This window comes from Oncorhynchus kisutch, linkage group LG21, assembly GCF_002021735.2.
Source record: "Oncorhynchus kisutch isolate 150728-3 linkage group LG21, Okis_V2, whole genome shotgun sequence".
NCBI lineage: Eukaryota > Metazoa > Chordata > Actinopteri > Salmoniformes > Salmonidae > Oncorhynchus > Oncorhynchus kisutch.
In genome coordinates this window covers 18,249,065-18,261,959 of record NC_034194.2, presented here as the reverse complement: position 1 = coordinate 18,261,959, position 12,895 = coordinate 18,249,065, and the positions used below count along the sequence as shown (strand labels likewise).

Genomic DNA, 12,895 nt, shown 5'->3' with positions numbered 1-12,895 from the left:
AAGCTAATATTCACACCGTAGCAAACGGCCGGCCACATAGCGACCTTATCCAAAAAATGATGGTTCACCTTTCAGGGTATTAAGGTTTGTACACGTTATTAATAGGAGAAAGGTTTTGCTGAGGTGGTCCTCCCCGCAGCAGAAGAAAAAGCCTCAATATTTTCCATGTTTTTTTTTCTTTTTTTTTCTTCACATTTTGTATTTATTTTCATGTTTCCACACCTCCAAGATCATGAATTGAATTTGTGACAACTGCACAAGGGTACTTTGATATGGGGAAAGAGCACTTGCTACTGTACATTCTCTGGAGCGATAGAAACTCATCCTGTGTGGTAATGATGCAACGAGTAATGCTTGTTGCATCATGTCTAGCTCTGCTGTAAGCACCAAAGCACGTCTGCTTGGTTCATTTATTTGGGTACGAAACATGGGGAAGGGGCTCCTTGAGCTCCATTCTGATGTGATTTTGTTCTTGTATGTTCTCAAATGTGTTTTACTGCATTTTTCTGTTTTTCATATTTCAAATGTAAAAAAAAAAATATTGCATTATTTTAATAAATAAAGAGATCAGCTGTCTGACAGTTTAAAGAGTAACATAATTTATCACTTCCAGGATTGTGGAGATTTTTTGAAGGTCAACCGTTTGACCTCAACACATTGATGCATGTATTAAACAGAAACTCAGAAGTCTCTGTACTGTACACCAGTACTGTTTGTTTCTAAGTCACTACACGTTTCCCTATTGTAATAAATCACTGAGGCCTCACATGGCAAACTTGAGGTGGGCCTACATTGCTGTTGCTTCTAAAACTCCCCAAGACCAGGTAATCAAGCAAGTAAACAAAGAGAAGTATAAAAACTAATGTACACTGCTCAAAAAAATTAAGGGAACACTAAAATAACACATCCTAGATCTGAATGAATGAAATATTCTTATTAAATACTTTTTTATTTACATAGTTGAATGTGCTGACAACAAAATCACACATTGTGATTGGAAATCAAATGTATCAACCCATGGAGGTCTGGATTTGGAGTCACACTCAAAATTAAAGTGGAAAACCACACTACAGGCTGATCCAACTTTGATGTAATGTCCTTAAAACAAGTCAAAATGAGGCTCAGTAGTGTGTGTGGTCTTGTGCCTATATGACCTCCCTACAATGCCTGGGCATGCTCCTGATGAGGTGACGGATGGTCTCCTGAGGGATCTCCTCCCAGACCTGGACTAAAGCATCCGCCAACACCTGCACGGTGTTGGGCTGTAAGCACAACCCCCACCTGTGGACGTCGGGCCCTCATACCACCCTCATGGAGTCTGTTTCTGATGGTTTGAGCAGACACATGCGCATTTGTGGCCTGCTGGAGGTAAATTTTCAGGGCTCTGGCAGTGCTCCTCCTTGCACAAAGGCGGAGGTAGCTGTCCTGCTGCTGGGTTGTTGCCCTCCTACGGCCTCCTCCACGTCTTCTGATGTACTGGCCTGTCTCCTGGTAGCGCCTTGATACTCTGGACACTACGCTGACAGACACAGCAAACCTTCTTGCCACAGCTCGCATTGATGTGCCACCCTGGATGAGCTGCACTACCTGAGCCACTTGTGTGGGTTGTAGACTCCATCTCATGCTACCACTAGAGTGAAAGCACCGCCAGCATTCAAAAGTGACCAAAACATCAGCCAGGAAGCATAGGAACTGAGAAGTGGTCTGTGGTCCCCACCTGCAGAACCACTCCTTTATTGGGGGTGTCTTGCTAATTGCCTATAATTTCCACCTGTTGTCTATTCCATTTGCACAACAGCATGTGAAATTTATTGTCAATCAGTGTTGCTTCCTAAGTGGACAGTTTGATTTCACAGAAGTGTGATTGACTTGGAGTTACATTGTGTTGTTTAAGTGTTCCCTTTATTTTTTTTGAGCAGTGTATAATGTAACAATGAAAAACTGATGGATATCCTTTGTGGTTTGTGATGGACCATCAGTGAATATGTAATTGGATTGGAAACTTTACCAAAAACCAAAAGCTAATCATTCTAAAATGATGTTCAAAGTTCCCCATGTCTGCAGCCTGCTCTAGTGAACATGTCTAAATGCGTTGTTGGTCACTGGTAGGTCGAAGGTCAACTTCTCTGTTGGACCCTTGATGTCTTCACACAGTTAAAAACCCTGCACAGGTCCCTCAGCAGTCACAAATGTCTTTGAGACCGAAATAACTGCTACCATGTACTCATACACTTTTGATGACATCCTAGAGGAGGCGGGCAAGTTCGGCCGATCGCAGAAGCGTATCTTTGCCCTGCTATGCATGGTCTCCATGCCATGGGCCGGTGTCTACGTAGGTATTGTATTCCAAGGGTTCACCCCAGAGCATTGGTGCCGAGACTCAGGGGTGAGACAGATCCAGAAGAGCTGTGGCTGGAACCTGATGGACACTAGAAAGATCACGGTCCCGGTGGTCAACACCTCAGGAGTGTTGGTCCACAGCCAGTGTGAGCAGTATGAACTGGACTGGAATGCTACGGGTCTGACATGTGACAACCCAGAGTCTGACCTCACTGACGCCCTTCGCAGCAAAGCTCCCATGACCTCCTGCAAGGAAGGATGGGAGTATGACTACAAGGGGAGACAGTCCTTTGTGACTGAGGTGAGAACTCCATGAAGTATTCCTGAAAATGTTCAAGACATTTAATTTAAATTGGATGTCAGAACAAAGAACAGATTAAGATGGCAGTAAATGACAAGGTATTTGTTCATTTCAGTTTGACCTGGTGTGTGCTGATGCCTGGGTGGTGGACATGTACCAGGCTACACTCAACGTGGGCTTCTTCATAGGGAGCATAGCCATTGGATACCTAGCTGACAGGTAAGGAAGTCTATGTGGATGGTCAGACAGAAGATCCCACCAGTGCAGATGTCTTACTGACTTTTAGAAGGACTTAAAAACAGCAAAGTGAAGGGAAATGGACTTTCTAAAAGAGTGAACCCTGAATCAAAGAAGTAAACTTCTGAAATACTGTATGTTCGGAGATGGAAACATGAAATTTGAATTTACATCCCCGTATTTACCTTCTTCTCTTTCATTTTAGATTTGGCAGAAAGGCGAGCTTCTTGGTGTCCAACCTCTTGAATGGGATTTTTGGAATTCTTGTGGCATGGTCTCCAAATTGGGTATCCATGCTGGTCTTCCGAGCATTATATGGCTTTGGTGTCAAGGGAGGCTGGGTGGCTGGATATGTTCTGAGTAAGACAACATTACTTACTTAAACAATGTCTAAAATTGTAATATTTACATTTCAAGTTGTAGTTTTGCTCTTGTGGAGATAATATTTCAGCTTCATGTCAGAAGCTACCTCACTTTCCCTATGTATTCTCGGGGTCCTGTCCTCATGCCCTGCTTCTCTCCCCTCTCCTCAGTCACTGAGCTGGTAGGAGTAGAGTACAGGAGGACTGTGGGAGTCGTCTACCAGATGTTCTTCAGTGTTGGAATTCTCATCCTGCCCCTCATCTCCTACTTCATCAAAGACTGGCGCTGGTTGCAGGTGGTCATCACTGCACCTTATATCCTCTTCCTGTCCTACTACTGGTAAGACCTGGAACTGCCTCATACTGTAGATATTCAGGTATATTTAAGTTTATGTTTCATGTCTTCAAGCTTTTTATAATGAGTTTTTTGTTCTGACTTCCAGGTTTATCCCGGAGTCTCCAAGATGGCTTCTCTCTCAGCACAATGCAAAGAAAGCTGTGGAGATCACTGAGGCAATAGCGAAAGAAAACAAGAAAACCCTCTCCAAGAACATTGAGGTGAGAAATTATGGCTGAAATGAGTAACTGAAATGTAGTTTAAAATGACTCACATTTGGCCATTGTATCTTACAGATACTCAAAGATGCCGTTTCATGGTAAAGTAGGTTGTATTGTAACTTACATAATACTACTGTACTTACAGACGATGAGAGACGACAATGCCGATACCTCAACCGCCTCGTTCATGGACCTAATCAGAACTCCAAAAATGAGAAAACACACCTTCATCCTTAGTTTCAACTGGTAAAATCTATTCGACAAACAGCAAGAACATTACTGGAACTTTAATAGCCTTATTAGTCACAGCTCACAACTATAATATTGCCTTTACAGCCACCGTAGACCCCTCAGTAAATAACTGGTGTCTTTCTTCCAGGTTCACTAGTGCTGTCGTCTACCAGGGTCTTATCATGCGTCTAGGAATCCTGGGAGGAAATGTCTACATTGACTTTCTCATCTCTGGTCTGGTGGAATTTCCTGCTGCCTTCCTCATCCTCTTTACCATCGATCGTATCGGACGGCGTCTTCCCTTTGCCACAGCCAACATTGTAGCTGGAGCAGCCTGCTTCATTACTGCCATGATCCCCGAGAGTGAGTCTACGATAACGTCGATGTCAAATGGCAATGACCTGCCTGGTTGAATTTGTGTTACACTTTTCTCTCATTGTTCTTTCTCGCACATACAGCCATGTTCTGGTTCAAAACAGCGGTGGCCTGCATAGGCCGGTTGGGTATCACCATGGCTTTTGAGATGGTGGTGTTTGTGAACACTGAATTGTACCCTACGTTTGTCAGGTAAGAGTAACCCGCAGGGCTTTTGAAGGCAGTCAATTCAGGAAGTAAACTGAAGTAACAATTCAAAATTTGAAGGAAAAAAAACGGCATCCATTTCCAATGACTTGTCAATGACCTGAGAAGCTATTTTTTTTTTTCTATTAAAATCCTTTCCTGAATACTGACATTACGCATAACAGAAAGTTTAGTTTAAAGCTGAAATTCCAGACAGTGACAGTTGTTTCCATCCTCAGGAACCTGGGTGTGTCTGTGTGCTCCACTCTGTGTGACATCGGAGGCATCGTGGCTCCGTTCCTCCTCTACAGACTCGCTGCCATCTGGCTGGAGCTGCCACTCATCATCTTTGGTACCTAATTACAATGTTAGAAGATGATTATACACATGCGTCAGTAATATTTTAACACGGCAACGCTGTAAGAAGTTGAATCATGTACTGTACCAGTATCTCAATATCTTGAGCTTGAAACTAATACTTTTGGCTAATGTAGCCTCAAGCTGTTTAGGGAATGCAGGCACTCATATGCTGATGGTGATTTCTTTGTGTTGTACAACACAGGGGCCCTTGCGTTTCTGGCTGGAGCTTTGGTCTTGCTGTTGCCTGAGACCAGAGGTGTGCCACTTCCTGACACCATCGATGACATTGAGTTTCCAGAAAAGTGAGATGTCTAACCATCCGTTTCTATTATTTCTACAAGTGACTGTGTTGAAACATCATGCTTTCAAACAGTAAGGTTAATATTTCAATAAAATGTCAGCGGTGAACAATCTATTAATTGAGTATGTATGTGTTCCTCTTACCGTCTCAGATGCGAAGAAAAAGCTCTGAGGAGTAAAGAGCTGAGGAGGAAAGAGATGATAATGCTCTTACCCACCACCACGATGACCAACAAAGAACCCGAGACTGTCTGATTCCTTCCTGGGAACTTCACGTTTTGTGATGAAAGTATGAGAAAGTAGTGATGAGCAGTATTTTATTATTTTATGTTAAAATGACCTGTTTGTTTCATTTGTTGTCTCTAATACGAATTAAGGATTTCCTTCACCTTTACCATGTTTCCTGGTTTTACTTATCAGTTAGTTACAGTATGATTTTCCTCTCAGATCATGCGCGTTGTTTTTTTTAATCATGTGTTTAAAGCAATTTACAGATTTTTTTTGTCGTCGTTTTTGCCCAAGCTTTTTTATAAATGTTGGTAATATTGTCGTCATATAAAGCGCATTCAGAAAGTATTCAGATCCCTTCCCTTTTTCCACATTTTGTTACATTACAGACTTATTCTAAAATGGATTAAATACACATGTTTCCTTATCAATCTACACACAATACCCCATGATGCCAAAGCGGAAAAATAACAGAAATACCTTATTTTCACAAGTATTCAGACCCTTTGCTATGAGACTCGAAAGGTGCATCCTGTTTCCATAGATCATCCTTGAGATGATTCTACAACTTGATTGGAGTCCACCTGTGGTAAATTCAATTGATTGGACATGATTTGGAAAGGCACAAACCTGTCTATATAAGGTCCCACAGTTGACAGTGCGTGTCAGAGCAAAATCCAAAAGAGCAGCACCCTACCGACAAAAAAAAAACTCTTAAACGATGCCGAATGATAATTATTTTCCTGACACTGGTCATAGGCCCATACAAGATTACTTTGAATGTAGCCAAAGGGAGCGTGATAAGATCATTATTTTGGAGACGCTTTTTGACATGCCGGGAGGTAATTCTGACATCTCGAAAGAACTGTTAAATGTATCTAAGCGCCAGACGAGAATGCATCTACATATAGTCACTCTTAGTGATTATGTGCGTCAAGGCATTATTCCACCGGGCCTCAGGTGGCAAAAAGAACCATCATTGGGACAGCGCACAGATTATTTCTGGGAGCGCTGGTGTGCCATCCTGAACAAATGCTCTATTGATTTAATGACATTAATTGTTGACCAGTTGAAGAAGGATTTTATTGAAATGTGTAACACGATTAAAGACAAACGCACAGCTCTACAAATAGCTGTTAATGATGATGGCATATTCAATGAACTGATGAAAACTAACCAAGCGCTCCAGGACAAGTTGTCTACAGAAATAAAGGAACTTAAAATCAAGAAATTCAACTAAAACAAAAAAGACAAGGCCGAGGATAAAGTCTACTTCTGGAGAAACCCTGGCAAGGGAGGTCCTGCTCCCCGTCTCCATGGCAGACGCAGGAGGGTGCCGCTTACTTCGATCCACCCCAGTCTGATCAACGCTCTACAACCAGCGCTTCATCGGCTTCCAGTTTTTTATTCAACGAGAGACTGGAAGCGCGGAGGTGGCCGCAGGCACGCGCATCGACGAGATGTCGCACCGGAAGGGGTAAGAAGAAACGACTATCAGAGGCAGAGGAGACCGTTCACACGGTTCCAGAACCCACGGGACTGAGTGTCTTTAATTTATCAAGCAAGATATTGAGCCCTGCCCATGTCTCTTTGCTTAATAAAGGGTTATCTTTTGTGCCTACAACCCAGTGCAACGATTTTGATGTTACGGTAGACATGTTTAAATTTAAGGGAATATTTTAGCTCCCCTAATTCTGACACTTCTATTGAACCAGTAGGTGGCTCTCCTGCACATACTCCGACTCATTTTAGAAGCAAGAGTTGTTTTATACCTCCAGCAAATCGCAATCACTCTATCGAGACAAATTGCAGACTTGTGGAAAAAGATTTTGAAAATCTCCTTGAGAATAAACAGGGGTCCAAATCTTTCCATAATTTACCTAAGGGTGAAAAACAAGCTTTGCTTGATTTACAATACGATACGTCAGTCCTTATTCGTCCTGCTGATAAGGGTGGGTCAGTTGTACAAATTTTTTAATAAATATATATATATATATATATTTTTTAAAATTATTTTTATGTAATTTTTATTTTATTTTATTTTTTATTTTTTTATTATTAACAACAAATCAATACATAAAGCACATGAGGGAACACAAGCATACATAGATTACAAATAATAGACAATCGAGCTAGGGGGTACAATATCACATTACAATTACACAAGGACCTTAAGGGACATGCATATACTTACAATTCTAACAGCTTTTTTGTTAGTAGAGCATTTAACCGTCTTAAAATACAGTTCAATTTCTTTTTGTAGGGTACGAAAATGTGGTTTTCTGTTTGTAAATTTACATTTGTGTATATGAAATTTGGCCAAAAGAATAATGAAATTAATTACATAAAAATGATTCCGCTTATTTCTATTGTATGTAAAGAATCCAAACAGTACATCTCTCCACAATAGTGTAAAATCTTCATAAATGTGTTCAATTATAAACCTACTGATGTCTGGGTCAGTTGTACTCATGGATAGGACATTTTATGTACATGAGTGTCATAGACAGCTGCTTGACAACACCTTTTACAAGAAACTCAGAAGTGACCCTACCATATTGTAGCGGGCATTGATGCAGTAACGGCCCCTCTATCTACTTTTGTTGACTTTTTTATTAGACCACTGGCAGATCAGCTCCCCTCCGTTGTAAAGGACACCAGCAGTATGATCTCTATCATTGAATCTCTTGATCCTCTCCCTGAGAATACCTTGTTAGTTACTTTTAATGTTGAGTCGTTATACACAAATATTCCACACGAGGGCGGTATTGTAGCTATGAAACATTTTCTTCTGCAACGTGACCCTAATGAACTACCTTCCAGTGCATGCATTATAACATTGGCTGAAATAGTGCTCACACATAACTATTTAATGTTTCTAAATTATTTCTTTATTCAGATGAAGGGTACTGCTATGGGATCACCCATGGCTCCTAACTATGCTAATTTGTATGTGGGTTACATGGAGAAACAGTCTATTTTCAAGCCTCTCAAAAATGTTTTCTTGCCTATCATTATTTGGAAACGGTATATTGATGATATTTTTGTTCTATGGAGGGGTGATGCAAAACAGCTCCAGGCGTTCCATGTTTTTCTTAACTCATGTTCTGAGCATCTGAGATTTACTATGCAATCTGACACACATCAAATCAGTTTCCTTGATCTTCTGCTCTTGTGTGAAGATAATGTTCTATACACTGATCTTTACAGGAAACCTACTGATCGTAACAGTTTGTTGAGGGCTGATAGTTGTCACCCACTTCCCTTGAAAAATAGTTTGCCCTACAGCCAATTCGGTCGAATCAGAAGAATTTGCAAAAAAAGATTTCTACAGAAATATGGCTGAGACGCAAAGAAAGTTCAAGGAGAGGGGCTACAAAAAATATCAGATTAATATTGCCATTGAGAAAATTCAAAACAAAATGAGACATTACCTTTTTCAAGGTCAGTCCCGCAAAAAGACGCATTCTTGTCTTCTAACTACCCGCTATTCAAAGCGTTCTGAACAAATTAAGGGGATTGTTCACAAACATTGGCACATTCTAAAATCCGATGATAGTCTCGGTAATGTGTTTTCGGAGCTTCCCTTTGTCGTATTCTCGCGGGGCAGAAATCTCAGAGACCAATTGGTACACTCTGATTTACCACCCCAAGATATTCCTGAACAACGTCTATTTGCGCCCCTACTGGATGGAAATTACAAATGTAATGGCTGTGCTCAATGCAATGGCACTTACAAATGTAGATCCTTCAAACACCCACAAACAGGGAAATCGATCCCAATCAAAGGTGTTATCACGTGCTCCACTAAGGCAGTTATTTATCTTATAACTTGTCCTTGTGGTTAAAATTATGTGGGTAAAACAAAGCGCGAATTAAAAGTACATATCTCAGAGCATTGTAGCACCATTAGGTGTAAAAACTTTACTTACCCAGTTGCGGCCCACTTCTTGGAGGCAGGCCACTCGATTTCGTCTCTGCGTTATATTGGCATCGAACATGTCACCCTCCCTAGGAGAGGGGGTGACTTTGATAATTTATTGTTAAAACGAGAGGCTGTCTGGATCTTTAACTTAAAGACCCTTGTTCCCTTCGGTCTCAACGTAGACTGATCTGAAGCCATTATTGTGACTTTGCCATTGTAATTGTTTGTAAGCTTGTGTAGTCTAAAAGGTATTTATGATCGTATGCTATCCATTTGTTGTTTGTATGCTGTTCTTTGTATGCCATTTTAATATTTAAAAATTAACCAATGATATTAGGCCACTCTTGGCCATGATTACAAACACTACATAAACGAGTCATCCTGCAGTGTTTGTGATTATAACCTGATGAAGACAGCCTGGCTGTCGAAACGTTGGTTTTTGCATCTGAGCTCCTAGAGTGTTCGGCTCTTTTATTTTCAAGAGCAAAATCCAAGCCATGAGGTCGAAGGAATTGTCTGTTGTGCTCCGAGACAGGATTGTGTAGAGGCATAGATCTGGGGAATGGTACCAAAAACTTTCTGCAGCACTGAAGGTCCTTAAGAACACATGGCCTCCATCATTTTTAAATGGAAGAAGTTTGGAACCACCAAGACTCTTCCAAGAGCTGGCCGCCTCGCCAAACTGAGCAATCGGGGGAGAAGGGCCTTGGTGAGGGCGGTGACCAAGAACCCGATGGTCACTCTGACAGAGCTCCAGAGTTCCTTCTGGACCTTCCAGAAGAACAACAGTCTCTGCAGCACCACCAATCAGGCCTTTATGGTTGAGTGGCCAGACGGAAGCCACACCTCAGTAAAAGGCACATGACAGCCAGCTTGGAGTTTGCCAAAAGGCACCTAAAGGACTCTCAGATCATGAGAAACAAGATTCTCTGGTCTGATGAAACCAACATTGAACTCTTTGGCCTGAATGCCACGTGTCATGTCTGTAGGAAACTTGGCACCATCCCTACAGTAAAGCATGGTGGTGGCAGTATCATGTTGTGGGGATGTTTTTCAGCGGCAGGGACTGAGAGACTAGTCAGCATCGAGGCAAAGATGAAAGGAGAAAAGTACAGAAAGATCCTTGATGAAAACTTGCTCCAGAGCACTCAGAACCTCAGACTGGGGCGAAGGTTCACCTTCCAACAGGTCAACGACAATAAGCACATAGCCAAGACAACGCAAGAGTGACTTCGGGTCAAGTCTCTGAATGTCCTTGAGTGGCCCAGCCAGAGCCTGGATGTGAACCCGATCGAACATCTCTGGAGAGACCTGAAAATAGCTAGCGACGCTCCCCATCCAGCCTGGCGAAGAGAGAAGATCTGCGGAGAAGAATAGGAGAAACTCTCCAAATACAGGCGTGCCAAGCTTATATCGTCATACCCAAGAAGACTTGAGGCTGTAATCGCTACCAAAGTTTCTTCAACAAAGTACTGAGTAAAGGGTCTGAATAGTTATGTAAATGTGATATTTCATATTCTTTTTGTTTTATACATTTGCAAACATTTGTAAAAACCTGTTTTTGCTTTGTCACTCATGGGGTATTGGGTGTAGATAAGATTTTTTTTATTTAATCCTATTTAGAATAAGGCTGTAATGTATCAAAATGTGAAAAGAGGGAAGGGGTGTGATACATTCCTGAATGCACTGTAACAGTGGGTGTATTTTTGAGTTACTTACATGCCATTCTATAGAAGTCAATGGATTGTGTTGTTTCTGTGAATTTACATTATGCTGTGTGAGCAGAGAATATTTAAGATGTGTATCTTTACTGATGGTAACTCTAATACTATTTAAAAGGTTTAACTATTTGTTTTTTTAAACACACACACACACGACAATTATTTTATTTTATTATCTTGCAGGAGTATACCCAGAATTCCACAGTGTCCAATTTGCACAATAACCACCCAACTTGGAATAAACTATGCTCCAAGTTCACTTTTTGAGAGTAAAGTATTTGTATAATAAAAGTACACTCAGTGACAGAGCATACTATAAATATGTCAAACTATTTTTTGCGTAAATAAGTCTAAGAGTTTAAGGGCTCTCTTTCTTAGTGAAACAGTAAGAATGTGTCTTATATACAGACATGCTACACAGTGGAATTGCATAACTTCAGCCATCTCTAGCTCTTCAGCCAGACAACGGCAGCCAGCTCTTTAAAGGGTAACATGCTGAGTCAGTTGGCGATTCAGTGCATCGTTGATCAACCTCTCGATTGGACTCTTGATCTGATCTGTGATTTTAAAACCCCGGCACAGATCCCACTGCAGTCTCACATGTAGTGTCTCTGCTTCTGACACATAACTGTGCAACCATGACCACTTTCAATGAAATTCTGGAGCAGGCACTGAATTTTGGTCAAAAGTGCGTATTTTCTCTGGTGTGTACTGTCTTTGCCTTTTTCTGGGGTCTATGTGAAAATTGTGTTCTAGGGGTTCACCCCAGAGCATTGGTGCCGAGACTCAGGGGTGAGTCAGATCCAGAAGAGCTGTGGCTGGAACCTGATGGACACTAGAAAGATCACGGTCCCGGTGGTCAACACCTCAGGAGTGTTGGTCCACAGCCAGTGTGAGCAGTATGAACTGGACTGGAATGCTACGGGTCTGACCTGTGACAACCCAGAGTCTGACCTCACTGACGCCCTTCGCAGCAAAGCTCCCATGACCTCCTGCAAGGAAGGATGGGAGTATGACTACAAGGGGAGACAGTCCTTTGTGACTGAGGTGAGAACTTTACTCACTCAGTGAGATTACGATTTTCTGATTAGACAATAACTTGTATTGTTATGCAACTCTGAACAATTGAATGTATTGGGACATTCAAATGGCAGTAAATTATAAGGTATTTGTTCATTTCAGTTTGACCTGGTGTGTAATGATGCCTGGGTGAAGTACCAAGCTACATTCAGCTTCTTGATGTTCAACCTCTTGAATGGGGTTGCTTGAATACCTGTAGCAGTGGCTCCAAACTATACTGACCAAAAATGTAAACAGAACAATTTCAAAGTTTTTCTTGAATTACAGTTGATATAAAGAAATCAGTCAATTGAAATGAATTCATTAGGCCCTAATCTATGGATTTCACATGACTGGGCAGGGGCACAGCCATGGGGTGGGGCCCACTTGGAAGCGAGACCCACCCACTGGAGAGGCAGGCCCAGCCAATCAAAATGAGTTTCTCCCCACGAAAGGGCTTTATTACAGACAGAAATACTCCTCAGCACCCCGTACTGCCAAATTCTCTAAGATTACAGTGGAGACAGCTTATGGTAGAGAAATGAATGTTAAATTCTCTGGAAACAGCTCCCAGTGGACATTTCTGCAGTCAGCATGCCAATTGCACACTCCCTCAACTTAAGACATCTGTGGTATTGTGTTGCCTGTCAAAACTGCACATTTTAGAGTGGCTTTTTATTGTCCCCAGCACAAGGTGCATCTGTGTAATTAT

The 12,895-nt window shown here is 41.6% G+C and overlaps 2 protein-coding genes across 2 annotated transcripts; both read left to right on the top strand.

The window, feature by feature from the left end:
- The first annotated feature begins 1,857 nt into the window (after positions 1-1,857).
- Positions 1,858-5,826, top strand: LOC109866508 (solute carrier family 22 member 2-like). The gene is made up of 11 exons (XM_020455206.2): positions 1,858-2,641; positions 2,757-2,860; positions 3,084-3,238; positions 3,412-3,580; positions 3,684-3,798; positions 3,944-4,044; positions 4,178-4,392; positions 4,488-4,596; positions 4,830-4,942; positions 5,153-5,252; positions 5,403-5,826. The coding sequence occupies exons 1-11, from the start codon at positions 2,219-2,221 to the stop codon at positions 5,503-5,505; spliced, it is 1,707 nt and encodes a 568-aa protein (XP_020310795.1). The 5' UTR covers positions 1,858-2,218; the 3' UTR covers positions 5,506-5,826.
- A 5,169-nt stretch (positions 5,827-10,995) lies between these two features.
- On the top strand, positions 10,996-12,408 carry LOC109866146 (solute carrier family 22 member 1-like). The gene is made up of 2 exons (XM_020454706.2): positions 10,996-12,171; positions 12,307-12,408. Exons 1-2 carry the CDS (start codon positions 11,953-11,955, stop codon positions 12,391-12,393), a joined length of 306 nt encoding a protein of 101 aa, XP_020310295.1. The 5' UTR covers positions 10,996-11,952; the 3' UTR covers positions 12,394-12,408.
- Positions 12,409-12,895: the final 487 nt, after the last annotated feature.